Here is a 27,782-nt window from a genome sequence, read left to right as displayed (position 1 = left end):
CAGTTATATTTACATCAACAATATTAGGATGTGTTTATATCATTTTATGAATCTAATTGTATGGCAAATATAAAAGCAACTCTCTCTCTCTCTCTCTCTGTCTCTCTCTCTCTTTCTGTCTTTCAGGAGCGTTACAGATCGAGAACAGCGAGGAAACGGACCAAGGGAAGTACGAGTGTGTGGCCACCAACTCTCAGGGCGTGCGCTACTCCTCCCCCGCCAACCTGTATGTGCGAGGTAGGACCTGAACCCAGAAACGCACGTGCACACTCACGCACATGCACAGAACAAACACACACAGAAATCCCTACTATTAAGGTGCTCTTAGTATAAATAAAATATTTTTTTCTTTTTCATTTCTGTGCTTTTAAACAAATATTACTAACCCATCCATTGTCTACAATATATGTTAACTCTGTTGTTTGGTATTTCTCACAACCACCCTTAACAAGTCCACCTTAAACCTTGGTGCGAGCCCCTGCAGTGGAATCAAATTGAACTTGAAGTTGGGAACACACCTTGGTTTAACTGCATGGAAACATCACTGATGTGTCTACTAAAATGGCTTCTGTACAAGAGGTGGATAAAGAGGAAAATGTTGCACAAACGATGCACAGATTTGATTGGAGATTTGAATGAAATTGGAAACAATCGGGATATAAGTTATTCTTAAATATGTTTACGTGAATGGCATCATTTTGCACCCACATGATCCCTGTTTAAGTGATAATAGCCTCTGGATTGTGGGTGCTGGTGTATCTGGCTTATGTTTGAAAGACCACGACCAATGTTCAGATTTCTAAGTTCTAGTTGTGAAGTGTGAAGTGGGAAATCGGAGGAGTGTGTATGCGACGTGAGAGTGTTGGAGAGTGCGTGTGTGATACAGTGGAGCAAGTGGCTTTGCGCTGGCCGTTTTTATTCTCTCTGTGTTTCCCCGTTCTCTCTCTCCCCCCCCCCCTCACGTCATTGTGTTCTGCATCAACCCCCTCTCATCCCTCAGAGCTTCGAGAAGGTTGGTGTGCTCTTTCTTTTCTTTTGTTACTCCTTTGTTTCAGAAAGCTCCACTTATTGAAACAGAAAAAACAAAAAAAAAAAAAAAAAAAAAAAATAGAAAATACATTTAATTAAAGGACACCGGAGTAGATTTTGAAGTGAAATGATTATGTCTCCACAAAAAAAAAATGAAGAGAGTTGATTTCTCTGAAGCTGCTACGTTGATGAAGTGGTCTGCCTACGCAGCAGAGTGCATTGACTGCATTGTGAGGCCTTGTGTGCAGAACCCTTGGTATTGCCTTCACTCCCCGATCAATGTTTTCTGCATGGTATGATCTTGTTGTCATGGAGACCCAAGAATTGGAAGATTAAAAAGAGGCGATGTTTGCATGGAAGGAGTGAGAGAGAAAGAGAAAGGAGCACCGCTTGCATGTCTGTTGACTGACACAAGAGCATGGCGCCGTGTGTGTGTGTTCACGCCTATTGATATGCCCGCATTGTCATATTATTGAACTTGCTGTCTTGTCATGTCTGGCTACCGTCTCTCTTTTTTTTCATGTGTAATGCTGTGTCTAAGCTTCCATGCCATCACATCTGCTCTAATTCTGAACTTGTTGCACTGAGTGGAAGTCTTGCACTCGCAGTCACGCTTGTACCTTCTGTGTTGACGTGGTGTGTGCTGTAGGAGAAGCATCCGTTATTTGGCCAGATTCATGCCATAAACTCATGATGGCGAGACAACATCACATCACCTGTGGGGGAAAGTAACAACGTATGTTTACTACACTTGAGTACCCTTTTTTGTTTTGTTGTTGTTTTGGGCTTTTCACTTTATTAGAGAGTGGCAGTGGATATAAAGGAAAGGGGGGAAAGAGAGGGGATGACACGCAGCAAAGGGCCCAACCTGATCTCACAGGATTCCGTGAAATGAACACGGCCCCTTAACTCAAAATCTGTGGCAGTTTCACGGAATTGCCGAAAATTCCGTGATGGGCCCACGGAAGAATTCCGTGAAATTGACACAGACCCTTAAGTTAAGGAAAAGGTTGTGGGTGGGCGGGACAACGAGTTGCGTTTAGGAAAAGAAGAACGGGACGGCCATATACAGCAGACGGGTTGGGTTTAGGAAAAGAACAACAGGTTGGGTTTAGGAAAAGAACAACAGGTTGGGTTTAGGAAAAGAAAAACGGGTTGGGTTTAGAAAAGAACGACAGGTTGGGTTTAGGAAAAGAAACGGGTTGGGTTTAGGAAAAGAACAACAGGTTGGGTTTAGGAAAAGAACAACAGGTTGGGTTTAGGAAAAGAAGAATGGGTTGGCTTTAGGAAAAGAACAACAGGTTGGGTTTAGGAAAAGAACAACAGGTTGGGTTTAGGAAAAGAAGAGGAATAGGAATTATGAATTGTGACACGAGGGACACGATCCCCGGTCTCCTGGGTGAAAGTCCTGTTGTTTGACCCATCCACCACCCCAACCAACCTCCCTATGCGGATTTTCGGGCTTTCATGCTACTCGCTAGCGTTGTCGCTCTTAATGCTACGTCATCTTCTCATTGACTTTACTTTGGCATTGTTTTCCGTGGTGGCCACACGGAATGTTCACACATTCCGTGCCACCACCACGTAATGCGCTGTTAACAGTTCGTGAGCATTTCACGGAATTCTGTGAGACCAGGCTGAAAGGGCCGCAGGTCGGATTCGAACCCGGGCCGCCTACACGGGACGCACGCACTCTACTAAGTGCTAGAGGTCGCCCCTTTAAAATCAAATCTTGTGCTTTACTTGAGAGTAATACTTGTTGGAATACTTGTTGGAAAAGCTATAGTTACTAGTTACATGACAAATTCATATTTTACATACAAAGCATATGATGAAATGTGCTGCATTGTTAAACATTAGACGGCTGCACAGTATATAAAATATTTCAAATTAGCTCCATTACTGTTGTAATTGGTCGAAGGTAACCGACCCAACGTGCATTACCCTGTTGGGTTTAATTCGCAATAATGACCCACTGGCTCTACATGATCCCTTACTTAGCACACTTTAGATAGATAATGCTGGCATTACTGAGTCACTTCACTGATTGTATGACCCTTCTCTACTTGTGCTACTTGTACGCTATATTTTAGCATTTAGCATTAGCAACCAACTGCCACTTGGACAAAGTTGAGCAGAAATCAGTAAGTAAGTAAGTAAGTAAAGTACATTTTCCTTAAAATAATACAGACTTTTAGGTGACATTGTCAGAGCAGGACTTTTACTTATAATTGAAGTATCAGTCAATTTTTTGCAATATCCCAACTCTCCTGTAATATGGCCCGTTGCTATCTTTCCCAGACACTCCGATACGCCTGTATTGACTGACATTTGAAATGAATCATATCCATTCACAGTTTTAGATATCGAGGGGATATTAATGATTCCCTCTTATTACAGTGGGTAATGAAAGCCGTGTCCTTGAGACGGACTGGATGGTGCTGCGTAAATGTCAGCTCAGTGACGGGTGTATAGTGCTGAGATGCAGCGGTAATCCTTATGGCTGTGCCAAGGTCTCCCCAGTACGTAGCCTCCAGACTCCCTGCAGAGGACAGGACTAATGATAGCCCCGCTAATAAAGATTGAAGCTCCATCGCTCTCACCAACTGTATGGAAAATGGAGGGGAATCATGCGGCCTGGCTCGATTAACTTAAAGCTCTGTGAGCATGTGAAGGATTATCCCTTGTTATGAGCTCACTTTATGTCTCTGCAGTGGATTCTTCAGTCTTTTGTCTCTTCTTTTTTTTTTTTAAATACTGCTGACGATCATCTTGAGTCTTCACCTTCATCCTGTTGTTGCTTATATTACCAAACAAATCCATATGCTTAATTAATTGTATTTTTTAGTTGTTTTTTGCAATATTGATAAAATAAATGAATGAAAGTGATAGTGTTTTGCCATGCTGCCTGGCACCTGCTGTGTCTGTCTTGTGCATGGAGCTGTCATGGATGCAGTCTGTCTGTCTGCCTGTATGTCTGTCTGTCTGCCTATATGTCTGTCTGTCTGCCTGCCTGTCTGTCTATCTGTCTGTCTGCCTGTCTGTCTGTCTCCAGCATGCTCAAATGAGGAGATGCCTGCCTAATCATGTCTGTTTTCTAACAGATCTACCTGTTTTTGTCTCTTTGTCTCTTTCTTGTCTTCAACTTCTGTATCCAATTCTGGGTGTCTTCCTTTTTTTTCTACAAGTATTCCTATAACTTTTTTTTTTTTGTTTGTTTTAATTTGTTGAACTCATGCAAAAATGTTAACTTCTATCCAATTGTCTCTAGATTCTTTGAGTAGGGGGATGTGGCCCATGAAGATTCCAAGTAATGATGTAACACATTAAGGAGTGGAGGTTATGCAGCAAATTTACCCATATTTATTTATTTATCTTTATTTTATTTTTATTTATTTATTTTATTAGAATTACTGCTGGATTTCCAAGTCATCTTTTGCTACTGTAGGGTTTTTACAGTAACTTTTTTATTTGAATCTATTTTTATTTGCATACTTTTAGAAAATCTTTTGCTTCTCACATTCATGTTTTATTATAAATATAAGCTTCCTAGTGGTGAGTTTAGTTTTTGGACAATGTTTCTGCTCTCTGTCTGCCTTCCCTTTTCATTCTCTTCTTTCATGCAGAGATGTCTGTCCGTTTCTCTCTCTCTGTCTCTTTCTTTTTCCTGTGTTGTGACCCTCTGGTATCCTCTTCTTCTGGTTCTTCTTCTTCTGTTCCTTCAACATCCGATCTCTACTAGTCTTTTCTCTTACTTTTGAAGCACCTACTTTCTGAATGGGCCTGACTCTGGTATATAGCCGTGTTTTTAAATAGATCCATGTGTTTTCTTCTTCCTCGCTCCTCTTTTCTTCCCCCTTTCTCCCTCCTTCCCCTAAAAAACCCCTCTTCTAATTCCTCTCTTTATCTCCACTTCCCTGTCTTTTCCCCTTCCCTCCCCCTTTTTTTCTCTTCTTCTTCTGCATTCTGTCTGCACCCTGATGTGTAGGAGCGACAGACACATGTACATAAGTTTATTAACTTATAAACATGCACATACTACCTCACATATCTCGTTTTGCTCGCACTCGTTCTTTCCCGTTCTGCCTCTTTCATGCTGTCTTGGTGTTCTTAACTTAATGTGTCCAATGATCACTCTGTAATTGCCACAACACCCTATTAGAACCCTCAATCCACTCCTGTCCACATTTCCAATTCATTTGACTACACACTGTATCAGTTATGAATCCTATGTATTGTACAGTATCTTGTTGTACAATGTGGCTGTCCTTTGCTACATTGCCTGTCATTGTCTGGAAGAGAAGCAGAGCTGCCTTTTTCTTTCTGTCTCTGTCTTTCTCTGTGTCGATCTCTCTCTCTCTCTCTCTCTCTTTCTCTCTCTTTCTCTCTCTCTGTCTCTCTCTCTTAACTTATTCTATCCCTCTATCTGTCTCTCCAGTGTCTCTGCTTTTGTCTCACTTCTTTCTGTCTCCCTCTCAGTCTTCAGTTCTTCGTTCTCTTCTTTGTGTTTATCCACCATTTTATACCTCTTGAGTCGCCCAGGCATGCGAGTGACCTATGAGTTCAGTCTCTCTCGTTGCATCTCTCCCTAATAAATAGTCAACCAAGCTCAGACCGATGCAGTATTGGATACAACTTGCCACTTTAGTTCTTCTTCTTATGGGGACACAAATAGCTGGCAGGGCCTATTGATCGGCCCCTATGATGCATACACTCTCTAAAAAGAGTCCATCTGATGCACAAGCACCCCCAAGGCACAGAAATCTCAAGGAAGTAAAGTTTCTCACTGACGTTTCTGGTCAAGTTTAGGATGTTTAGTCATTGCTTGGAGGGAGACATGTTAAACTAATACAACTATAATCAAAAACCTGAATCAGAAAGTCTTATTTTTCTGCTTAAATGAACGATAACCAATAAGAAAACTGTTCTTTTTAAGAAGAGAAACTGACTATAGGTGTCATGTCCTGGTTGAAATGATACTCAAGAGTTTGTCACTTTATTATTTTGAGTAGGCAGCTCACTGAATGGTTGAGCTTGCACAAGATTTGTGTCTTTCTGTTGGAATCATCAGTACCATAAAGTAATCGGGACTACACTTGAAATATCCCTTTGTAATTTTCTGTAAAAAAAAACCTGAAGTTCATTCTCCCCCTTCCTGTTACCTCTCCTCTCTTTCCTCTCTTTTTCTTTCTTTTTATCTTTCTTGCCCTCACTTTCTCTCTTAATCTTTATCTTGTTTCTGCCTCGCTCTTCCTCTCTTTCTCTCTCATTCTCTCTCTCCCCCCCTCCTCCTTTTTCTCCGCCTTTCTTCTCCTCACTCCCTTCCCTACTTTTCTCGTCCCCCACCTTACCCCGAAACCCCCCTCCCCCCCTCCCTTTCCTTTCTACCCCGACTCTCCTCCTTTCCCAGTGCGCCGTGTGCCCCCTCGTTTCTCCATCCTCCCCTCCAACCATGAGATCATGCCGGGAGGGAGCATCAACATCACCTGCGTGGCCGTGGGTTCGCCCATGCCCTACGTCAAGTGGATGCTGGGCAGCGAGGATCTGACCCCAGAGGATGAAATGCCGATTGGACGGAACGTGCTGGAGCTCAACGGTGTCCGGGAGTCAGCAAACTACACCTGTGTGGCCATGAGCAGCCTGGGTATCCTCGAGGCCACCGCTCAGGTCTTAGTAAAGAGTAAGAGACGATTAATCATTTTGGCTCTCCGAGAGAGAAACGGTGTGGAAAAGTGCCCCAGTTGTTGCTTTACTGAAGGATAGATGTAGATGGATTGGGTGCCCTCTATATTTAAAAATGTGCGCATGGCAGGAGAAAGGGATACTGTCAATGTCCAGGATGGTAATGTTACATTTGACTTCTGTCAAGCTAATGTTCTGTACTTGAACGAAGAATTCTACATATTAAATATGATTATGTTGTGGGTTTATCATTGATACACGGCAGTGTAGGGGGCCATTTAATACCTCTTTGAACAAAAACAGCTACCAAATGAATGTGAAAGTGTATCCTCAAAAATGTAATTCGATTCGAGACAACTCTATTGTCATTGCACAGTGTGAACGAAGACGCCAAAATGCAGCCTAGCATCTTTAAAGTGCAAACAGTACTCCAAAGTGCATATATAAATATATATACACGTACAGTATATGTATAAAGTACAGAATGTGATATTATTTGATATCCCCAAATAAACAATGTACAGAATGTACAGTATGAATGAATGTAACAATAACAGAGGTACAGATTGGACAGAAACCAATAAATAGTCATTCTCTTCATCTCGCCTCTCTCTAATCCCCAGCTTTGCCAAAGCCTCCTGGCACACCCATAGTCACAGAGACCACCGCCACCAGTGTAACCATCACATGGGACTCTGGCAACCCAGACCCTGTCTCCTACTACATCATCCAGTACCGGGCCAAAGGGCCGGACAGCAAGTACGAGACAGTGGACAGCATCACCACCACCCGCTACAGCATCGGGGGACTGTACCCCAACACAGAATATGAAATCCGAGTGTCAGCCTTCAATAGCATCGGCCAGGGGCCCCCCTCTACGCGTGTGGAGGCCCGTACAGGAGAGCAGGCGCCGGCCAGTCCTCCCCGAAACGTCCAGGCCCATATTATATCTCAGAACACGGTGATGGTCCGCTGGGAGGAGCCGGAGGAACCCAATGGACAGGTGGGAGGAGGACTGAAACGTTTTCTTTTTGATTTGTTATCAGTAGTAGAACACATTTACATTTTCTTTTATTCTTCCTGTCCATTCAGTGTGACAGCTCCCGGTCTTTACATCCACAGTTTCAGATTTTGTCCCATTAGTTCAAATTAAAACATATAAAAAACTGATTTGAAAGAGAGACCCAAACACAGACTCAGACTCAGGAGTAGATGAATTAAAAAAGGGATTTATTGTAAGGGAAAAATGGGATTGGAGGTGGAATGAGTGAGGAGGCTGCTGGCAGAGGCAGAGGGTTGGTAGAAGGGGGGGGCGAGGCAGATGAGTGAGCAGGGATTGAAGGGGCTTGCTGCCATGGCTCAGGGGATACAGGCGGAAGCAGGCAGGCAGAGGCGAATTGTCCCATGGTACAGCACAACAGGGTTAGATTAGGCGCAAAAACACTCAAGAAGAAGACACTAATACCTAGAACAAGGAGCGGCCTGAGGTGTTCACTACCACAGTAGCTGGCTGAACGATCTGGGGATGAATGGCTGAATGACCGGAGTTGATATCCTGGAACTTGATGGAAGGTAGGTGTGGCTGATCAGCAGCAATCAGGAGCCAGGAGAGAGCAGAGGACCGCCCACACACACAGACAGTCAGGAACACACATGGGAGGGGAATTACCAGGCCCCAGGGAAGTGCACCAGGCTTCGAAGCAAATTGAACATAGCGGCCAAACAGTGGAATTGCAACTCCTGGTCCGTCACGTGATGTCCTCTGGTCCAAAAAGACTTTTTTTCCTGTAGACTTACACGGCGAAAGACATGTCTGTAAATGAGTGGGTACATTTTCACAAACCCCTGCGAATTGACTTGTTTCACTATCAGAATTTGATCCATTCTGTCTGATAATATTTGGAAACCGGAAGTAGCCCGGCTCAGCCGGATCAGGTCTCTAGTGTGCCTGCTCTATGAGTCACACAATACGGAAGTAGCACCGATCATCCGGGTAATTTCTTGCTCCATGATGGCTGCGCCACTGAGCAAATCTCATAGGAATGAACGGGGCTCCGCCTCGAATGTTGTATCTTACAATTCATCCATGGGTGGAAAAAAAAAAGTAAAACATAAGGAAAACCTCAGGGTCACAGCCGTGACCGTGACATTAGGAAACGTGTAACATTCCGTGCATATACCATCCAGTCCCCAATTCTTTTTTTCCAGTCCCCAATCGATTGCCCTATGGGGACATATAAAGGGATTTATTGTAACGTATGTAAAGTAACGTTCTAGTCTTTTAAGACTGAATGACCTTTACCCTCATTTACTATTACTACTACTAGGACTGACAACATTTTAAAATTACCCAAAGGCCCACACAAGGTTAAAACCATAAAGCCTTAATAAAATTCACCATTGGGAGCTTTTTTCCAGTGTGCAGGTTCATGTCCTTTGCAGGGATTGTGTCTTGCCAGAGATCTCCCTCCTGTAACTCCCTTACCCCACCACCTCTAATGAAGAAAAAGGTAATTGGACTGTCCGCTCTAAGTTAAGAGCACTCCCTCTTGAGGCCTATTTCTTTTTCTAGACTTCCTAAGTGTGTAGTAGGTTCATAAAAGTGCAAGACTGAGTTGAGGATGGGGATTATAGATATTAAAGAGTAATAAGAGGGGAGGTGGTAGAGGTGGAGGCTAAGGGCGATGGCATGGCAGCAGGATTACATATACTCTGAAGTGCCCATAAACAAATCCCACAGGAGAGTTAGAGGAGGTAGAGTGATTAAATCTTACGCACTACAGTGTGAGGGATTGTATTGGAACTGGTGTTGTCAACCTGAGAGTGAGATTTGTTTATCAGGGTCAACTGCACAACAGCCCCAGATGTGAGGACCTCACCTTGTGCCAATGGCCTCTGACAAACCAACAAATCCACACGATCATCTGGACTAAAGTAGAAAAATTATTCATAGCTGATGACCTCCGCTGTGATTTTTATGGATATTTACTGATCAATTCTAGTTGTGTATGAAAAATGGTATTATGGATTAGCATGTGTGGAAGATAACTTAATACAACCCAGTCACTGATGACCTTAAAATCCAGTCCCATTCCAGAACTGTACTATCCATCTAGCGCAGAGATCTTCGACACTTGGTCCGGGACCCCTAGGGGGTCCTCAGAGTAATTGCAGGGGGGGCCACCAAATTATGTTTAAAAAAATATTTTTTTGAGCTTTTCAAAAAAATATATGTCTGAAAATATACATTAATATGAATCCAACATTTTAATAGCAAAGATAAATTGTCCTATTTGTGAAGAAAAAGTATTTTCACATTGAAGATAAGCTTACTATAGGTAAGGTACGTTAGGTACGTTAAAACATGATATATAAATAATATCCATTTATTTTCATCCATTCGGCCCAGTTTATTTGCAACTTGCAATATGCAACTCAATTGTAAAGAATATATGCAGTAGGGAGTCCCTGCTCAGTCTCTCTTTCAGCTTAGGGGTCCCTTATGGCGTTATATATGTGTCACATTCCTGAGCAATAAATGTTGAAGATCCCTGATCTTGCGGCCATTCTCCCTCTCTGCTCCTCTGATGTAGGTGAAAGGATATCGTGTGTACTATACCATGGACCCGTCCCGGTCGATGAATGAGTGGCAGATCCATAACGTCCAGGACAGCGTGATCACCACCATTCAGAACCTGGTTACCACGGAGACCTATACCATCCAGGTCCTGGCCTTCACCTCTGTAGGGGACGGACCCTTCTCAGACCCCGTCCATGTCAAAGTCATGCCTGGAGGTCAGTGTGTGTGTGTGTGTGTGTGTGCGTGCGTGCGTGCGTGCGTGCGTGTATACAAAGTTAAGTAGCTTATTTCAGTGTCTTTGGTAAAGTTTATGAGGCAATTTGACTTCTCCAAAAGGAATAAATTCCACCTGCTGGGACAGTGTTTCATAAGACTGTGGAGACGTATGAAAAGGAAAGCCAAAAATGTCCCTCGTACTGTACTTCGGCACTGTTACAGCTGCTGTGAAGTCGCAGGTTTTATGTGATGGGTGGGACAAAGAGATGATTACTCTGGTGCTATAACTGGTTTAAATGTCTGTGTAGCCTGAGCTCCTGCTACGCCATCAGATGTCCCTAAAGAGTCTGCCATTTTCCAGCATACAAAATGAATGAGATTTATATATTTTTTTTAAATGCACAAAAATACAAGGGTTTCAATGGGTGTACATTATGACATTGAGAATAAGTACAACATAATTTCTTATTCCACGATGACCATTTAGGTCAGGTTAAAATGGATTGATTGCCAATCTTGGTCATTTCTCTGTGAAAGTATTACTGACTTAATAAGCAACAATTACAGCTAAAATTTGAAGAAGAAAAAACATCCTTAGTAATAAATTAATTATAATTTCACACTAAAAAACAAAACTCTGCTCCCACACTGTTCTGTTTGATCAGATTAGACTGACAGTGACATTTCCCTGGCAACTTAATTCCCATTCTGATATTGATAGTATTGCTCATATTATGCTCATTTTCAGTTTCATAATTGTATTTAGAGGTTGTATCAGAATAGGTTTACATGGTTTAATTTTCAAATAACACCATTTATTTGTTGTACTGCACATTGCTGCAGCTCCTCCTCTTTTCACCCTGTGTGTTGAGCTATCTGTTTTAGCTACAGAGTGAGACATCTCACTTCTGTACCATCTTTGTTGGGAGTTGCACATGCTCAGTAGATACTCTCTTAGTCAGTGCTTGGGCACAGACATCAGTAACGGGGAGAGTGTAGCCTAACGTGACTAGATAGAACTACGTGTGAAAGTTACGGACATGGCGGCAGTAGTTCAACCATACATGTTCGAACCAGAATCGGATCCTGAAGAAGGAGGGGAGTCTCCTGCAGAACCTGAGACTCAGAGAATTCAAATGTTTCGGCCGATGGCGTAGACGGCCCTGCCGATTTTGACCAGCTCACCAGGAGACTGAAGGCAGGATACATTCAGTATCTCACTCAAAACAGCATGGATGGGTTTTTTCTTTCCAAGTTTGTATGCGTGTGGAAGCAACAGAGACACAAACTAACACCCCAAATCCTAGAAAAAGTGGGGTTTTTTTCATAATATGGGCACTTTAAGCTTAATTTATATAGCACTTATTTAAACACAGTTATAAAGTGCTTTCCAGTAAAAAGGTTAACTAAGGGAAACTATATAATTCACTAAAATGTAGGGCTGTCAATCGATTAAAAAAAATTAACTAATTAATCGCATTTTGCTGTAGTTAATCGCGATTAATCGCGTTTTTAAATTGAGACTGAAGCTTGTAGTAATGGATATTTAAATGCTAAATCACTTAACTTTGCAAATATGAAGAAAAAAACAAACAAGGAAATGTTAAGTCCAGAATGTTTAATATTTTTCATTACAACAGCAGCAACAATTTGGCTTATTTAGTCCTGCTGAAGGCTGCTGAAACGGCTAGAAACTGTCCGACTTGAGAGCAGATTTTTGTCACCACCCCCAATATTAGCCACATACCTAATATACCATATTCTGAATAATATACAAATGTATATATATATAGAATATAAATTACAATCTAGGCAGTACTTAATATCATAAATATTATAATATACATAGTGTTTAATCTGAATGACTAAGCAAAGCACATATATCTAAACACAGAAATGCACATCAATATCAATATCAATGTTACACATTAAACCAGTAACCCAAAACCACAAAGGTGTATGTTGGCCTAAAGTGAAAACATTGAGTGTAGTTTTAGATAGCGACGCTGTGCACAGCAATCCATTACCAATGTAAAGCGATTGACTACATTTCCCTTCCAGCACCGCAACCAGGAAGTAGCTTGTGTGACAGTGAGACGCACCAATTTCAAACATTTACTGGAATATAGTCACGGATACTATCGAGTCGACAGCGTTAAACATCAGACTGCAAATAAGGTTTTATCAGCGTGACCAACGTAACAGTTATCAAGCAAACAAATCGCGCACGTACATATCGGCAGCACAGCAGTAGAGCAACAGACAAACAAACTTAAACCGCAGCTCAATGTAGCGAAACAGCAGCTTACCGGTGGAGCATCTCTCCTGACGAGACAACATGTCGGAACTAGTACTCGGTCCCGTTTATAGCCCGTGCTCATTCATTTCTGGATTCTAACACATCATCTTTTTTCTCTTTTGGGATCTTACTGGTCCATGTTTCAACTCTTGACTGGCCCTTAGGCCTACTTCAATCAGGTAAATCCCTCCTAGAGTAGCGCCGCCTGCTCTTATGGAGACGTATTACGTTTCTCAGCCGCCACATGAAGTAAACAAACACAGCTGCGTTAATTTCGTTAATTTTTTTTAACGAGTTAAATATTAAAAAATTAACGCAAAAATTAACGCGTTAATTTTGACAGCCCTACTAAAATGATGATGCAGGTTAAGAATAGTACTACTAGCATAGTAGAAGATTATTAAATAAATTAAATGTAATGAATTTAAATAAATAAAAACAAAGGGTATAACGGAACACAATATAAAGCAATGGTAAAATTAGAAAAGACAGTTTTAAGACGTTTTTAATTCAAAAGATGTATTATTGCTAAATTCTTATTGGTGCGTGGAAATACTTAAAGTGTGTGAAAGAACCAGTATTGTTGTAACTTTGGCATACAATATGTTCATTTAGAATCCCATTATTTATAGTTAAAAGGCGTTTAAGAAAATAAGCTTTCAGGACCTTTAAGAAAATGCAGAAAAATACATATTATGTACTTCTTTGCAAATGAAATGAATGTCAGACTGACTGACTGACAGATTTTTTTTGTAAACAATTCTTTTTCAGAAATGTCTCAGGATATATTGTCTCTAGAAGTGTATTATTCAACTTTTGTTTATGTTAAAGAAGGAAAAGAAAATTGCAACTCAATACCATCGAATAGCAGTACTTCTAGAATCGCAATAAATGAAAATTGCAATACAAACCGAATCGGCACCCATGTATCGTGAAAGAATCAAATTGGGACAAAAGCATATATAGTCCCAGCCCTAATATATATATATATATAGAATCCCATTATTGTTTTATATATATATATATATATATATAACTGACTGTTTTGTCCTGTCCCCTTCAGTCCCAGGCCAACCGGGGAAGTTTAAAGTCGGTAAGGTGGCAGACACCAGCATTGAGCTGACCTGGGAACCTGCTTACACAAAGGAGGGCATCGTCAACTATGAGCTGCTCTACAAACCTGTAAAGTTCGGCAGCTTGGTAAGACCTCTTACTCTCTTTTTATAAACCTGTCTGCTCAGTGGATTTCAGAGGGATGAGAGGGCAGATAGAAGAAGGAAGTTTAAAAGATTAACCCCGGCGTCCAGTGCCTCTGTGTCTGCTGGTGACAGTCTCATCTCTCTTGAATGATTTCTTTTCCACTCCCCTCATCCCACCCTCTCGTCCTGTCCTCTGCTCCCCCTTCTTCTCTCTCAAAGGAGAAGCTGACCTTCGGGCCGAGGAACTCATACACGGTGGAGGGTCTGAAAGCCAACACTGAGTACTCCTTCTCCCTGGCCGCCATCTCAAACAAAGGCATCGGTGCTTTCACCAACGAGCTGGTGCAGAGGACATCACAAGCCAGTACGTCTCAATTTAACTGGGTTCACATACTGTACCTGCAGGCACACGAAAATGCCACAAATTGATATTGTATTATTTTTCAGTCTTGTACAGAAGTCTCATGCAATATTTTGTCCCCTACACACACACACACACACACACACACAAACACAGATCAAAGTACATTGTCCTCAGCTCCTGACCCGGTAAAACCTGGGAACAATCGTCACATCTCTCAATCTATCTCGTTTATCAACCCATGTGTCAAACCCTACCTCCCATCCATCCATCTACATTTGACTGTGCCTTTCTTCCTCCGCTCAGCCTTTCGATTTCTTACACAGCCAAAACATCATGACAGATGGAGATGGAGCGCCGATTAAAGTTTAACTCTTCCGTTTCTTCACCCTCCTTTCACTTTTTTCCACTCTATCAGTGTCTAATGTCTTTGAAAGGGCGACACTGTCTGCCACTTATTGGCTAGCAGTCAGTGATGAGGAGCACTAAAGGATGGTGGGTAGCCTGCTGTGTTTACAGGTAAGTGGCCGGCCAGTCTGTATTTTACCCAGGCTGAACTTGGATTCTCTCCCTTGTGTCGTTTTTATTTCTTTCTTCTTTTTTTTATCACTGATAGCTCTGATAAGAGTCAAATAACTTCCCCCTTTTTTGGTCTGACATATTGATTCATTTTATATCCGCTCACAAGAAGAAAATGCAGAGATAATGGAGAAAACGACACAAGGAAAAGAATCGATAAAGTAGTCTTGGTCGAGAACAGTCCTGCAGTTCATGGTGCTGTACTTTATCGCTGCAGAGGTAAGTTTTTGTCGAGCATTTACAATCACTCAACAGACACAAGGAATCAGACTGTGTATTCATAATCAGATCTGTGCTCAACGCTTTTAGCTGGTCTCCTTTCAGTCTTTACCTCGACACCAAGGTGGTACACCAGAGGAGGTGGGGGTTTAGTAAAGGGAAGTACCAGATAAGCAGACTATTTCATGCAGCAGAATTCATTTCCCAGAGAGGTTATGTGCGCTTTGTTATCGCCAAGCTTTGGTGCACATCTAGATTGTCCCCCGAGGCCAACAGAACAGTGGCTGTACGGCTGAGTGGAAAGATACTTGAACCTGTCAGCTATGACTATTACACTCCCACACATACACACATGGTATATACACTCCCGAGCTCACACACAAGCCCAGACGCCTCGGTCGTGTTCGCCGTTGTGTGTGCACACTCTTTAAGGAACATTATATAGGGTGAGTGATACCTACAGTTCAGGGATCTGTGGTGATGACGGTGTGTGATTCTTGGCTCTCTGTATTTGTTTGTTACAGTGAATACTCCGGCCTTGTTCTGATTCAATTCTTGTCTGCAATTCATCATTCTAGCCTGACTTTCAATATCCGTCTGAGTGCCTTTCTCTCCGGGCTCGCTGTTCTTTTCTTCTTTTAAACCTGCCTCCTAAATCCTTTCTGCACTGTGCGAGATATGTTTTAGTTTGTTTTTTTCTTCCCTTTGTGAAGCCCAAGACCTTCCCCTAGTCAGCAGTGGAAAGTCTCAGACCACTCTATTATCCTGAGGACTCAAGGATTATGCCACCGTGCGGGGCTGGTTGTGAAATGTGTATATTTGTCTGAGTTCCTGTGTACAAAGCTGTGCACTCCTGCTTTAGAAAGAAAGACTTAACAATATCTTTTTTTCATTCTTGATCTGGATCCTTTTATGCCACTAGCTACAGCTAAAGGATAATATATAATCATTGGGTATCGGATGCACATTCTCCTTTGGTATAATTAAGTTGTCCACTCAGGGTCAATACTCTTGTCTCTGTTTTTTTTCATTAGGCTCTACGTCTAAAATAATGCTTTTACATGATGTGGTTGCTCCCCATTTTTGCGTCACTCATGTTTGTCCTGGTGTTATCTCTTTCAGTTCAGTTTACCTTAGCTTCTTATTGTTTCCTTTTTTATCCTTATCTCCTATCCTTTTGCATATATTCGCCCCCTCTTGCTTTTTCAACTCCATTCTCTTGGGTCTCTCCTAAACTCTTTGCCCTCCTCGCTCCTTGTCCAATCAGAGCCCTCAGCTGCACCCGAGGGTGTGTCCTGCGAGAGTGCCAGCTCCACCTCGCTGAGAGTAAGTTGGAGGCCGCCTCCAGTGGAGGGTCAGAATGGCGAGTTGGCAGGTTATATGCTGAGATACCAGAGAGTCTCTGGGGCAGGAGGCGGAGGTCAGGGCCAGGGAGCGAAGGGGCTTCCTATCCCGGCCCCACAGGGGCAGACAGTGTTAGAGGGGCTGGAGAAATGGAGCTGGTACAACGTTACCGTGGCAGCCTTCACTGCAGAGGGGACTGGACCCAACAGCCCGGCTGTGATCTGCAGAACTGATGAGGACGGTAAGAGTGGGAGCCGTAGATCAGACCTAAACAGTATTGATTGTTTAGTTGATTATTTACTGGCTAGACTGTTGGTCACTTAATTCATTCTGTGTGTGTGTGTGTGTCCTTAGTTCCCGGTGCAGCACCTCGTCAGGTGGATGTCCAGCCGCTCAACGCCTCAGCGCTTCGAGTCTCGTGGCGGTCGGTGTTGCCACGGTTACGGCAAGGCCAGGTCCGTGGCTACCAGGTGCATTTCAGCCGCTCAGAGAGCGGTGAATCACGAAACCTTCCCCAGATCAAAGACCTCCTGTTGGATGAGTCTCAGGTGACGTCATAACTGAATATTTCAATGATCCAAAGATGTTCATTTATTTTATTGTTAAACATCGTCCCTCTCTCCTTGTCCCTTTGACTCACTCCTTCCCTCATCTGTCTCGGCTGCCTGCGGGGTGTGTCTCATCTGTGGGATAAGATGGAGGAGGATGACTCGACTCAATATGTGAGTGCAGACTACCCGTCCTCTTCTCATTATTAATGAACTCACTATTAATACAAACAGCACAATGCATCCAAGACATTACACAGAGACGGCCATGAAATCTTTATTACGTTTGACCACCAGAGATTTGTTTAGCCTCTGATGTGTAACTTTTTGATAATTTCCGACGGATGCATAACTGTAAAGAAAGAATATTGTCTCATATAAAAAGGAATGAGTTAGCAGTATTTGATGATGCTGTTATGTGTTTTTTCCCCCACAGGAGCTGATTTTAGGAGACCTGAAAGCTGAGACGTTGTACTCCATCTCAGTGGCAGCGTACACCACCAAAGGGGATGGAGCACACAGCAAAACCAAGCTGGTGCAGACCCTGGGGATTGGTAAGCATATGCCAAGTATACAGTTCAGTGCACTGGACTTAGTAACATACTCAAGAATTGATCTAACAGTAAGATGCACCATCCAGCAGTAAATAAACAGCCAGATCAATTCTAATTCTTCCACAAGATTTACATGATAAGTGTCTATATATATATATATATATGACAATTGATTTTCTGATGCCTACACTGTTGTTTGCAGTGCCCGGCCCCCCCTCCCTGTGGGTGCGTCCAGGATCTGGTCCAACAGTGGTGGTGCGCTGGGCTCCTCCGGTGGAGTGCTCTGAGTCAGCCTCTGATAGCCGGGGGGCCCCAGTGGTAATCCAGGGCTACCGTCTACAGTTTGGCCTGAAGAATACCTCTTTAGACAGCACAGTGGAGTTCACAAACAGGGAGAGAAACTTCACTGTCAGAAACCTCTCCCCAGGCTCCTCCTACGTCTTTGTCCTGTCCGCAAAGAGCCGAGCAGGTTACGGAGACGCAGTGCAGCACGAGATAACAGTTCCCATATTCCCCCCGTCGGGATACCCCAAAATACTTGACTTTGTTAATGCCACTTGCTGCTCCCTCCAGTTCTCCTGGCTGCCCCCTGCCCCAGAGGAGTGCAACGGTGTCATCACAGAGTACACCATATCTTACAAAGAGGCTGCGGGCCTCAAACCGTCTGCTGACCCTGGCCCGGCAGCCATACCAGCCCCCACTGCTCCCCCATGGCTGATCACGCTACCAGCGAGTGAGTCCAGCTACACCATCCTGGGCCTCAATCACAGCACAGCCTACGAGGTGCAGCTCAGAGCCCACAACAAGGCAGGGCCAGGCCCCTTCAGCCCACCTCTGGTGAGCCGAACCCTGGCCTTTGAAACAGGTAGGGCTGGCCTCAGGCCACAGGAACACCCTTTACCTTCTAAGCACTGGTTCAGCTTCACATCTCCGCTCCCTTTACTGTGGATTTCACTCCAAACCACTAAACTAAATGAAGTCTGGGCCAGTTCTTACAGGTCGGCCATTCACTTGTGCACCTCAGAGAGGCAGAGAACTGCAAAGTCAAGGGGAACACCACGACTACTCCCCCCAATCTCCTCCACTCACTCACTTATACCTTCATCACCTACCCTTCACCACCAATGGAACCAGGCTGAATGTTAATGGATGTTTGCTTCAAGAGCACTGCTTATCACAAACTCTCAGGTAAAAGTCAATGCAGGGCTTACAGTGTCTAATACGGAAGGTAAGTTTTGGGTCTGAATTCAAGGGAAGCCCGGAATCTGGTGCTGTATCTGCAGGTAAGCTTTTTTTTATTTTATTTTTATCTGATAGACCTCCACTTTCCCCTTTTACCAAAGCCTTTGCTTGACATGCTGAATTCTGAGTCTAACAAACACAACCTTACACTCTGAGAATGTGGCATGTCACATTCCTGCAGCCGTTCTGTCTGTTATTTGTACTTATTACTCTTGCCATCCACTCTCCTTATCACCTGCCCATCCTCCTAACCATCATGTATTCTTCCCCGAGTAACAAATCTGACTGACGTGTCTTCCATTTTCTACAGGTTTGCAGTAGGAAAGCAGCGGAGCGGGCTGGTTTGACTAAAAATACTTCACCACAAGTGACTCTGTTTTTTGTTTGTTTCCTTCCCAGATGTGCCGAGGAATTTTTCAGTCAATCTGGCCACTAAGACCAGTGTTCTTCTGACCTGGGAGTTTCCAGAGAGCAGCAACCCCTATCGCTTTACTGTATGTTCTTTGGCTGGTGCACGTACATGTGTAGTGACCTAGTCTGTCATTTCGTAAGATAATGTATAAAATAATACAACATTTGAAAGTAACATTTGTCAGGTGCTTTTGATTATAATACCTCCCATTATCATAGGTTTCTTCATTTGTAGTACGCAAGGCCCCAACCTGAATTATACTCCCAATTTAGGAAGTGTTAACCTTTTATGCTGGCTTTATATAGAATTTAATGGAGTAGGATCATAGTACATGGAAATGGCCATTTCTATATATTGTAACATCCGACAACTAGCACCTCTACGATCACTAATTAACACGTTGTTTCACGTGTAAAACGTTTTACACTTTTTTGGATGGATTAAACAAACAAGATACAGCATGTTCATGCTTAAGAGTTAGTGTGCTTTAGATGTGTTGGTAGACGGATTTTGTTACCTTTGGAGAGCCAGGCTAGCTCTTTCCCCCTGTTTGCAGTCTTCATGCTAAGCTAAGTTAGCCAGCTGCTGGTGGTAGCTTCACAAGAAAATGAATAAGCATATTTCCCAAAAAGTTGTACTTCTTTTTTTAAATATGGTGTAAATTTGGGCAATGCAGCATTGTAATAAACCCTTGAAAACTTTAAAGAAGAATATTGATTAAGATAAAAAAAAATAGATTTTAATTTAGGTAGACCACCCTAAAAAGGGGGCGGGTGGGGGGGGCAGAGTGTTAACGCGTTAGAGTACAATAGGATATCATAGCCATCTTTGCCTTTCACCTATTGTTCTTACTTCACTGACCCTCTTTAATCCCCCAGGTGGAGTATAACCGACAGAAAATGGAGGTGGACGCTCGTCTGAGAAAGGCAGTCATCCCGAACCTTCAGCCTGACACCAGCTACGACTTTAAGATCACTGCTCCGGAGGGCAACATGGGAGGCCTTCGCCACCGCATCTCCGCCAAGACCTCGCCGCCAATCACCATCCGCCGCCCTGAGATTGACCACACCCGCGACACTGAGACGACGGTCACCATAATCCTGCCCTCGCTGGAGACTCGCACTCCTGTCAAGTAAGATTGAAAGCTGGTGGCTTGGAAGTTGTCGCCATGGTTGTCATAGACCGGCTGTACTCTAGAGGTTAGATGATCTCCAAAGGTGTGTGGCTTGATGACAACACTACCCGACTGACGAGATGTTAGTGCAACAAGCTGGTCAATGGAATGTGAAAATAGTTTGACGTTTGCTGTTATGTTGTTTGTCCTCCTCTGCTCCCGCAGGAATGTGTATGTTGTTGTGGTTCCGCTGAAGAGAGCCCGCGGCGTCATCAGACACCTCAAGAGCCCCGATGAAATGGACCTAGAGGAGGTGAGAACCACAACAATAACAGCACCCACTGATGTCTGTGCCTGGAAAGAGGAGAGGACCTATAAACAAGCACACACACATTGCCATTGCTAAGAACTCCTGGCAACGCTTACCCTTTATAATTCCATATCAGTGTTTAAATATTATTCATAGATATTGGAAAGTCTCATTCCTCTTGTCTGTGTCTTCCCTCTCTCCCGCTTTCTCTCTGTTTCTCCTCTCCTAGCTATTAAAAGACATCAGTCAAAAGCAGAGGGATTCTCGGCAGCAGAAGCAGGTGGACCTGCGGCGGGCTTACATCACAGCCCGTTTCACACCTGCCACCCTACCGGCCTTCTTCACCCTGGGGGATCAGCTGGACTATGGAGGCTTCGAGAACCGAGCACTAGAGCCGGGGCAGGAGTACGTCTTCTTCATCCTGGCTGAGCTCAACTCCACAACCGGGGTACAAAAGCCACTGTGTCACATCTCTTTTCTTTCCGTGTTTCTAACCACTCCCTCATTCCCTGCTGCCTGTGTTTTTCTGCTGCAGGCTGTCACTATACATTGCGATCAATATGGCCTCGCTGCTAAAACAATAAAATGCACGTCAGTCAAAGTGTTGTAAGCAAAAGGCAATAACCTTCACGTACTTCCATCGCCACTGCTAATAAAAAGTGAGTGTACCTACTGTGGCAGTAGAAGAGATATTGCCTTGTGCACGGCACTGGATCGTATATATATGTGCATTTGAATTAGATCAGACGTAAATATACAGCTTGAATTAGGATAGATTTTATTTTTTATTAGATGTTTTTTTTTTAATCAGGAACACTTTTACTCCCCGGGGGAAGCTCTTTAAAAGTAATTCAGAACTAATAAAAAGGCACTTTATTCAGTTTATTGTGATTATAGAGACATATATAATGTCAGTAAACTCGGGTACATTCTTTTTGTGTTGTCTAAAATGCAAAGACGGATCAAATATAATCTCATACACACATCTGCATGAAAACCAGTCATGTGCAGCTTGGTCACAGTTCCAGGAATACATTTTGTTGAGACTTGGTAAAAGAGCTGTGGGATTGACTTTTTTTGGGGGGCCATAGTGTGTTGAATTTTTATAATGAATTGCTTTTAGTGTCATGTCCCCATGTTATTTTATCCACTCAGAAATACCCCAAAAAAACGCAACCTGCTTTCTGATCAAAAAGAAGTCCTCCTTTAGTCAGTTCTTTCTAAAATAGACACTTCCAGTGTCTTGTTTTCCTGACTATGTGCCTGTACGTTTGTTTACAGAAAATGTATGTGGCCAGCCCCTACACAGACCCCGTGATTGCCCCAGATTCAGACCCCCAGCCCCTGGACGCTGGCGATGGTCTGATCTGGGTGGTTGGACCCGTCCTGGCTGTGGTCTTCATCATCTGCATCGTCATTGCTATCCTCCTTTACAAAAAGTGAGTGGGACGGATAAACTCTGTAACACAGAACGCCAAAAACCATAACCATGAGACAAAAGTTATTGATCAGCTTTGAGTAAAGGATAAGGCTGGTGTTATTATATATCTTTCTTAATGTCAACAAATCCCACGAAAAGATCAACGATGCATCAGATCATCTCTCAATACCTTTTAGATTTGAAAAAAAAAAATGTAAAGGCTAAATAATTTCCTAAATAGCTGGGCACTGTAGTTTTTCTCAAACGTTTGTCAAATAGGAGTACATTTTACATTTGTTGGGGACTATTTACAGTGCTGGATTAATATATATTTGGTGTTTTACTGAGTATTTATGGCACCAGGATGGCATTCACTTAAAGTAAACTACAGTGTCCATATTCATGGTAATGAAGGAAGAGGTCTCTGGTGGAGTTTGGCTACACAGACAATACTTGCTAGTGCTGTAGGATCAATTAAGTGTTAGCTTTGGTTTTCGTGGATTTTTTGACAATAAGAAGAATATTGATTATTTTCAGCCTTATTCTCTAAAAATACATTAGGATTCTGTCTATCACGCCCTGTGCTCACATTCTGCCAGCAGCTCCCACTGATATTTCTTGTATCTTTAAGTGTTTAATGTTTGACTATTTTCCCATTTTCTCAGCCTGATATTCATCAAATTTGTTCCAATTTCAAAGTGTGTTCTCCCCTCAGACAGTTATGAAACGCCTGCTATAAGCCTGTGCTATCTGCTGCAGGCCATCAAGCTTTTGAATACTAATACAAAGTATTGATTTTCCTCTCTAACAATCTGTCTGTTTCCTTCCTTTTCTTCCGCTAATTATTCCTACCCTTGCTCTCGTTTCACTGGAAGCAGCAAACCTGACAGGTAAGATTAAACCAATTTCAAGCTCTTTGTTCGTTTCAACCCGCAGCAATTACAAGACACCAGATGTTGTACAAAGCTGTAAAACACCATATCTATTAATGCACTATTTACTCAAATCGAGTAACCATGTTAACAGCTACATTCAGACTGCAGGCAAAAGTGGCTAAAATCAGAATTTTTTTGGGGGCTCAAGTGACCAGGTCAGACTTCTTCAGAAGTAGTGTGAACGCTCAAATCTTTCCCAGATCTGATTTTTTCAAATCAGATTTAGACCACTTCCATATGTGGTCCCGAATCAGACCCAGGTCTGATTTTTTTTTTTTTTCAATGAGGCCACAGTGTGAACAACCAAGGCGGATTTGATGTGACTTATACATCCAAAAGTTTTGAATAAACTGCGTCTCTGTGAAGCTATTCACAACGCAGTCCCACCACTCCTGGCTTCGTCTCTGCATCCACACAGACCGCTGTAGGGAATTTCAGCCATAACCCCCACAAACTAGCCAAAATAGCCAATTTGTCTCTCTCTCTCTCTTCATTCTTCTCCTCCTCAGCACCTGCTCATTAACGTTACGGCTGCCATTACACAAACATTTTGAAATAAAAGCCAAACTGCTTCCTTCCTCCATAACCTCCCTAACTTTAGTGCAACAGCGTGCTGCGTCTGATGTCATTGTTATTGTTCTTTTGCGCATGCGGGTCAGTTCGAAACCACAAACCGTTCACACTGGAATCTGATATAGGCCACATTTTGAAAGGTAATTTGAACAGCCAAACAAGAAATCTGAGCAAAAAAATCTAAATTAAGCATTAAGACTTGCGGTGTGAATGTAGCCAATCATGTGTCACTACTGGGGTCTGGGTTTTTTTTCTCCCTAGTTGTTTGCATTTGCTAATTGCTCTTTTGACTCACTGGTGTTCGAGCAGCAAGCGCAAGGACTCTGAACCCGGAACCAAGAGCCTTTTGAACAATGCAGAGATGATGGCCCATCACCCAACAGACCCTGTGGAGATGAGACGCATCAACTTCCAGACTCCCGGTATGAAGCACTGACCCACACAGGCACCCAAACACACACACACACAATTTGTATTTGCATACTAAAGTGTACTGCCGATTGCTCATCATTTGATGATGAAATATTCATGCGACTAATTTGAATACTTTGATAAGATTATGCAGACAAGATTGTGAAAGTACTCCTCCGCATCACAACCAACCAGCTTCCAGTCGTTTCTGAGATCAAAATGGCCACTGCCCAGGTAGTACAGTTAAGTGCTTAGTCACTGCTGAGTCATAACGGTGTGACAAAACCGAATCATCTCCGCACGCCCCCACAATCCACATGCCAGGCCAGGCCCCAAATAGCACATCAGAACGGACAGAAATGACAGAAGCCTGTTTTATCACGAATGTTTCTTAGTTGGGTTTTAACGGCCCAAAATGATACATCGAAAGGTGAGTTGTGGGTTAAATGTGATCATTTCTAAAGGAATTGATTCTGTTCTCGCCAGCATAACCAACTTAAACCCCACTGTGAAGTAACTACATGGATTTTGCCGCTCCCCACCCCCTACAGAGTGAGATCTAACAACACAGCTGCTTTGGCTGCGGTACCAGGCCAGTCATGCCTTGCTTTCACTTCTGCCATTAAATTAACAGCATCCTAAAAAGCACATGGCCTGGAGGAATTGAATCCCTGTTCTCACCATATTTTTTTTTTTTTATGTTTGCAATTTATAGAAGTCTCACAGGGTTCTTGCTGAAAAGGTGGCAAGATGTGTCACCATGGAGAAAGGTCCTTTACATGCCAGGATATATAAAGTCAAATGATACCGCTTTTTATTAAACCATAGATGAAGGTCTGAAGGTCTTTTCTTTACATGTTCGTGGGAAGCAAAGTAAAACCCACAGAACAAAGCACCTCTGCTCTTCTCTTCTATCATATGATTCTTTTTTTACTCTCATGTGGCGGCAACCCTGAAGCACCCACTTCTCCTCTCCTGAGATTTGGGCTTTTGAGATGCTCGGGCAAAAATGAAATTTGTTTCCAACTAAGCCGGCTGATGCTATCTGAGGTCACTTTGGTCGTGACAGGAGCGTTTTGTCGTGATTACCTGTGTGTGCTGCAGTGCCGGGCTGAAGGAGAAAATAACCGTTGATATGAGCCTGTCTTTGATAGCTGTAGCTGCAGAATGACTCTAAATGCTCTCCATAGTGCATTGGCATGCATTACAATTCCAGAAACATCAAGAATGCAATCTGACTTAAATAGATTGTGTTTATTGTGTACAAAGCAGCGTTTCTTTCTTTGATTCTTGTAGCTATTTGCCTTTTGAATGGACAATGGATTGCAATAGCTTCTCATTTCCTGCTCCAGAAACGACTGTATGAGGCATAGGTTGCTGCCTGTGTGTGTGTGTGTGTGTGTGTGTGCGCGCGCGCCGAAACCCCTCCTAATTAGTGTTCTGTCTGTGCTTGTTTTCTCTGAGCCGTTGCTTCTCTGATCACAGAGAAAGCAATTTATCAAAGAAAAACAATTTACAAACAAGCAAGACTCGCCTCACTTTGTCCTCGCACATGGATTAAAATTGATTTTCTGCCTCAGCGTGTTCCTTAATGATATGTGATGTTCTCTGATTGTATAATTATCTTCACATCCTTGCATATGAGCGATGTTAACCTGCAGTAATTTGGGGATATTCAGCTGAAGTGGGCCTCACCTCTGACCCTTGTTGACACGCAGGAATGATGAGCCATCCTCCCATCCCCATCAGCGAGCTGGCTGAGCACATAGAGCTGCTGAAAGCAAATGACAACCTGCGACTCTCCCAGGAGTACGAGGTGAGGCGTACTTTATTAATCCATATGAATAAACAAATAACACCCTTGTTGTTTAGAGATGTTAAGCCCATTAAGCCTTCACTTCATGAAGCAAATCTTACTTAACTAATTTGTATCTCTGCGTGCAGATTATATGTTCATGATTTATTCAGCACTGCAGTTTGTTGCTGTAACTTGTGTACATTACAGAGCACTCTCTTTGCATTATCCTCAAATGCACTACTAAAAATGCCACCCCACACGTTAATGTGTATGTGTGTGTGTTTGCTGCTTCTTCTTCGCAGTCCATCGACCCTAGTCAGCAGTTCACCTGGGAGCACTCAAACCTGGAGGTCAACAAGCCCAAAAACCGCTACGCTAACGTCATAGCGTACGACCACACCAGAGTCATCCTGGCTCCCATAGAAGGTGAGCGCTAGCTGGAAGAGTACAGCAAGGTAAAGAAGACGTTAAGATCTTAACGGGAGAGTCTGAGCGTATTTGTGTTTACGGGGGTGAACGCTAAAAGAGGGGACAGAAGGAGAAGGAGAGGGAGAGCTGCGTGATGGATGAAATCTGAAATTGCAAACAGTGCTCAAGTCTGGCTGTGTGCAGTGGCTTGAGACTGACAAACAACGCGAGTGCATTCAAGTGCAGCCAGCACTCGCCCAGAACAAGAAGGGGGGGGGAATGGATTTGATCTGCAGCTCATGAATTTACACCGACAGAGTCTTGTTGTTGTTTGCTGCCGTCCGCTAGTCATCCAGCAGCCGTCTGTTGGAAGCAGCGGCTGCCACAAACAAACTGTTCGTTAGGCTGTTTGATGTCATACACGCAGGTTAATTTATTATGTCGCGTATGCAGATTGCAGTTTAGCAAGAGCCTCACAAGTGTCTCGTTTCGAAAGGTATCCTGGGGAGCGACTATCTCAACGCCAACTACATTGACGGCTACAGGAAGCAGAATGCCTACATTGCTACCCAGGGGCCACTGGCGGAGACATTCGGGGACTTTTGGAGGATGGTGTGGGAGCAGCGGGCCGCCTCTGTGGTCATGATGACGCGTCTTGAGGAGAAGTCCCGGGTAGGAAGCCACCGCCTCCTAAAATCTTAGTTTACCTGCAATTTAAAGTTCTTGGGGCTGTCCGCTTAACATATTTGATGAAACGGAAGAGGAATGTTAATCTGTAATAAAATAATAATCTGTAATAGTCGTAGTAATGATGATGATGCTTTTTTTCTTTATCCGTGTAGATAAAGTGTGACCAGTACTGGCCAAGTCGCGGCACTGAGACATACGGGATGATCCAGGTCACCCTGCTGGACACAATGGAGCTGGCCACATTCTGTGTCCGCACCCTTTCCCTGCATAAGGTCAATTATTTCCCCTCTTTTTTTCCGCTCCCTCTCCATCTGTGTCCACCCCTTGACTCACCGCTCTGGCCTTTCCTCGAGTAATTACTGTTACATCTAGTGCAAACTGCTTTGATCTCTTGAGTTTACAGTTAGGAATGAGGAGCAACTGGAGTATTCACGAATTCCACTGTCACTGAACGACACACGGAGGAGAAGAGATTAGCCTGGGCTTCATGGAGTGCTCAAACCAGGCCAGCCTCCTTGTGTCAGGCGCTGAGATTCGATCACTGTTGGAAGCAGAGCACTTTCTCATAGCACAGGGCTAATCTAGGACCGCCAGACTAGCGTGCCTCTGTGGCCTACTTGCAAACACAGAAACTAGGCCAACTGTAGCTTCCAAGTGTAGCGCACGCTTCTCCAAATTTTTGTTGATGTGTCGTGAAAAGTCATGTTTGAAGATCAGTCATATAGTAGAGAAAAAATGCACATGAAATGTTCAGCACTGCCTGTATTATTCCTTTGTTTTGTATAGATGGTGTACAATGTAGGGATATTTGGAGATCTAAAATGACCCTTTAATATATACAGAATATGTAGGAATATGT

The 27,782-nt window shown here is 43.2% G+C and overlaps 1 protein-coding gene across 20 annotated transcripts in view; it reads left to right on the top strand.

Moving 5' to 3' along the window:
• LOC120568140 (receptor-type tyrosine-protein phosphatase S-like) overlaps positions 1-27,782 on the top strand; it is an 86,552-nt gene that overhangs the window by 49,549 nt on the left and 9,221 nt on the right. For 6 of the 20 annotated variants that reach the window (XM_039815446.1, XM_039815432.1, XM_039815438.1 and 3 more), the window contains exons 6-29: positions 127-237; positions 1,001-1,012; positions 5,018-5,032; positions 6,440-6,709; positions 7,335-7,714; positions 10,305-10,506; positions 13,870-14,006; positions 14,225-14,369; positions 16,432-16,749; positions 16,863-17,056; positions 17,204-17,230; positions 17,493-17,610; positions 17,813-18,475; positions 19,252-19,346; positions 20,143-20,396; positions 20,604-20,691; positions 20,918-21,136; positions 21,970-22,127; positions 22,984-22,998; positions 23,926-24,038; positions 25,746-25,843; positions 26,128-26,251; positions 26,730-26,905; positions 27,076-27,195. In XM_039815446.1, the coding sequence (XP_039671380.1) occupies positions 127-237; positions 1,001-1,012; positions 5,018-5,032; positions 6,440-6,709; positions 7,335-7,714; positions 10,305-10,506; positions 13,870-14,006; positions 14,225-14,369; positions 16,432-16,749; positions 16,863-17,056; positions 17,204-17,230; positions 17,493-17,610; positions 17,813-18,475; positions 19,252-19,346; positions 20,143-20,396; positions 20,604-20,691; positions 20,918-21,136; positions 21,970-22,127; positions 22,984-22,998; positions 23,926-24,038; positions 25,746-25,843; positions 26,128-26,251; positions 26,730-26,905; positions 27,076-27,195 (4,052 nt within the window). The remainder of the gene's footprint in view (positions 1-126; positions 238-1,000; positions 1,013-5,017; positions 5,033-6,439; positions 6,710-7,334; positions 7,715-10,304; positions 10,507-13,869; positions 14,007-14,224; positions 14,370-16,431; positions 16,750-16,862; positions 17,057-17,203; positions 17,231-17,492; positions 17,611-17,812; positions 18,476-19,251; positions 19,347-20,142; positions 20,397-20,603; positions 20,692-20,917; positions 21,137-21,969; positions 22,128-22,983; positions 22,999-23,925; positions 24,039-25,745; positions 25,844-26,127; positions 26,252-26,729; positions 26,906-27,075; positions 27,196-27,782) is intronic. The other 14 variants (XM_039815447.1, XM_039815436.1, XM_039815435.1 and 11 more) reach the window with 8 other exon arrangements.

This window comes from Perca fluviatilis, chromosome 11 (assembly GCF_010015445.1).
Source record: "Perca fluviatilis chromosome 11, GENO_Pfluv_1.0, whole genome shotgun sequence".
NCBI classification, from domain to species: domain Eukaryota; kingdom Metazoa; phylum Chordata; class Actinopteri; order Perciformes; family Percidae; genus Perca; species Perca fluviatilis.
The sequence above is the reverse complement of the archived record's forward strand: the minus strand, read 5'-3'. Positions and strand labels throughout refer to the sequence as shown.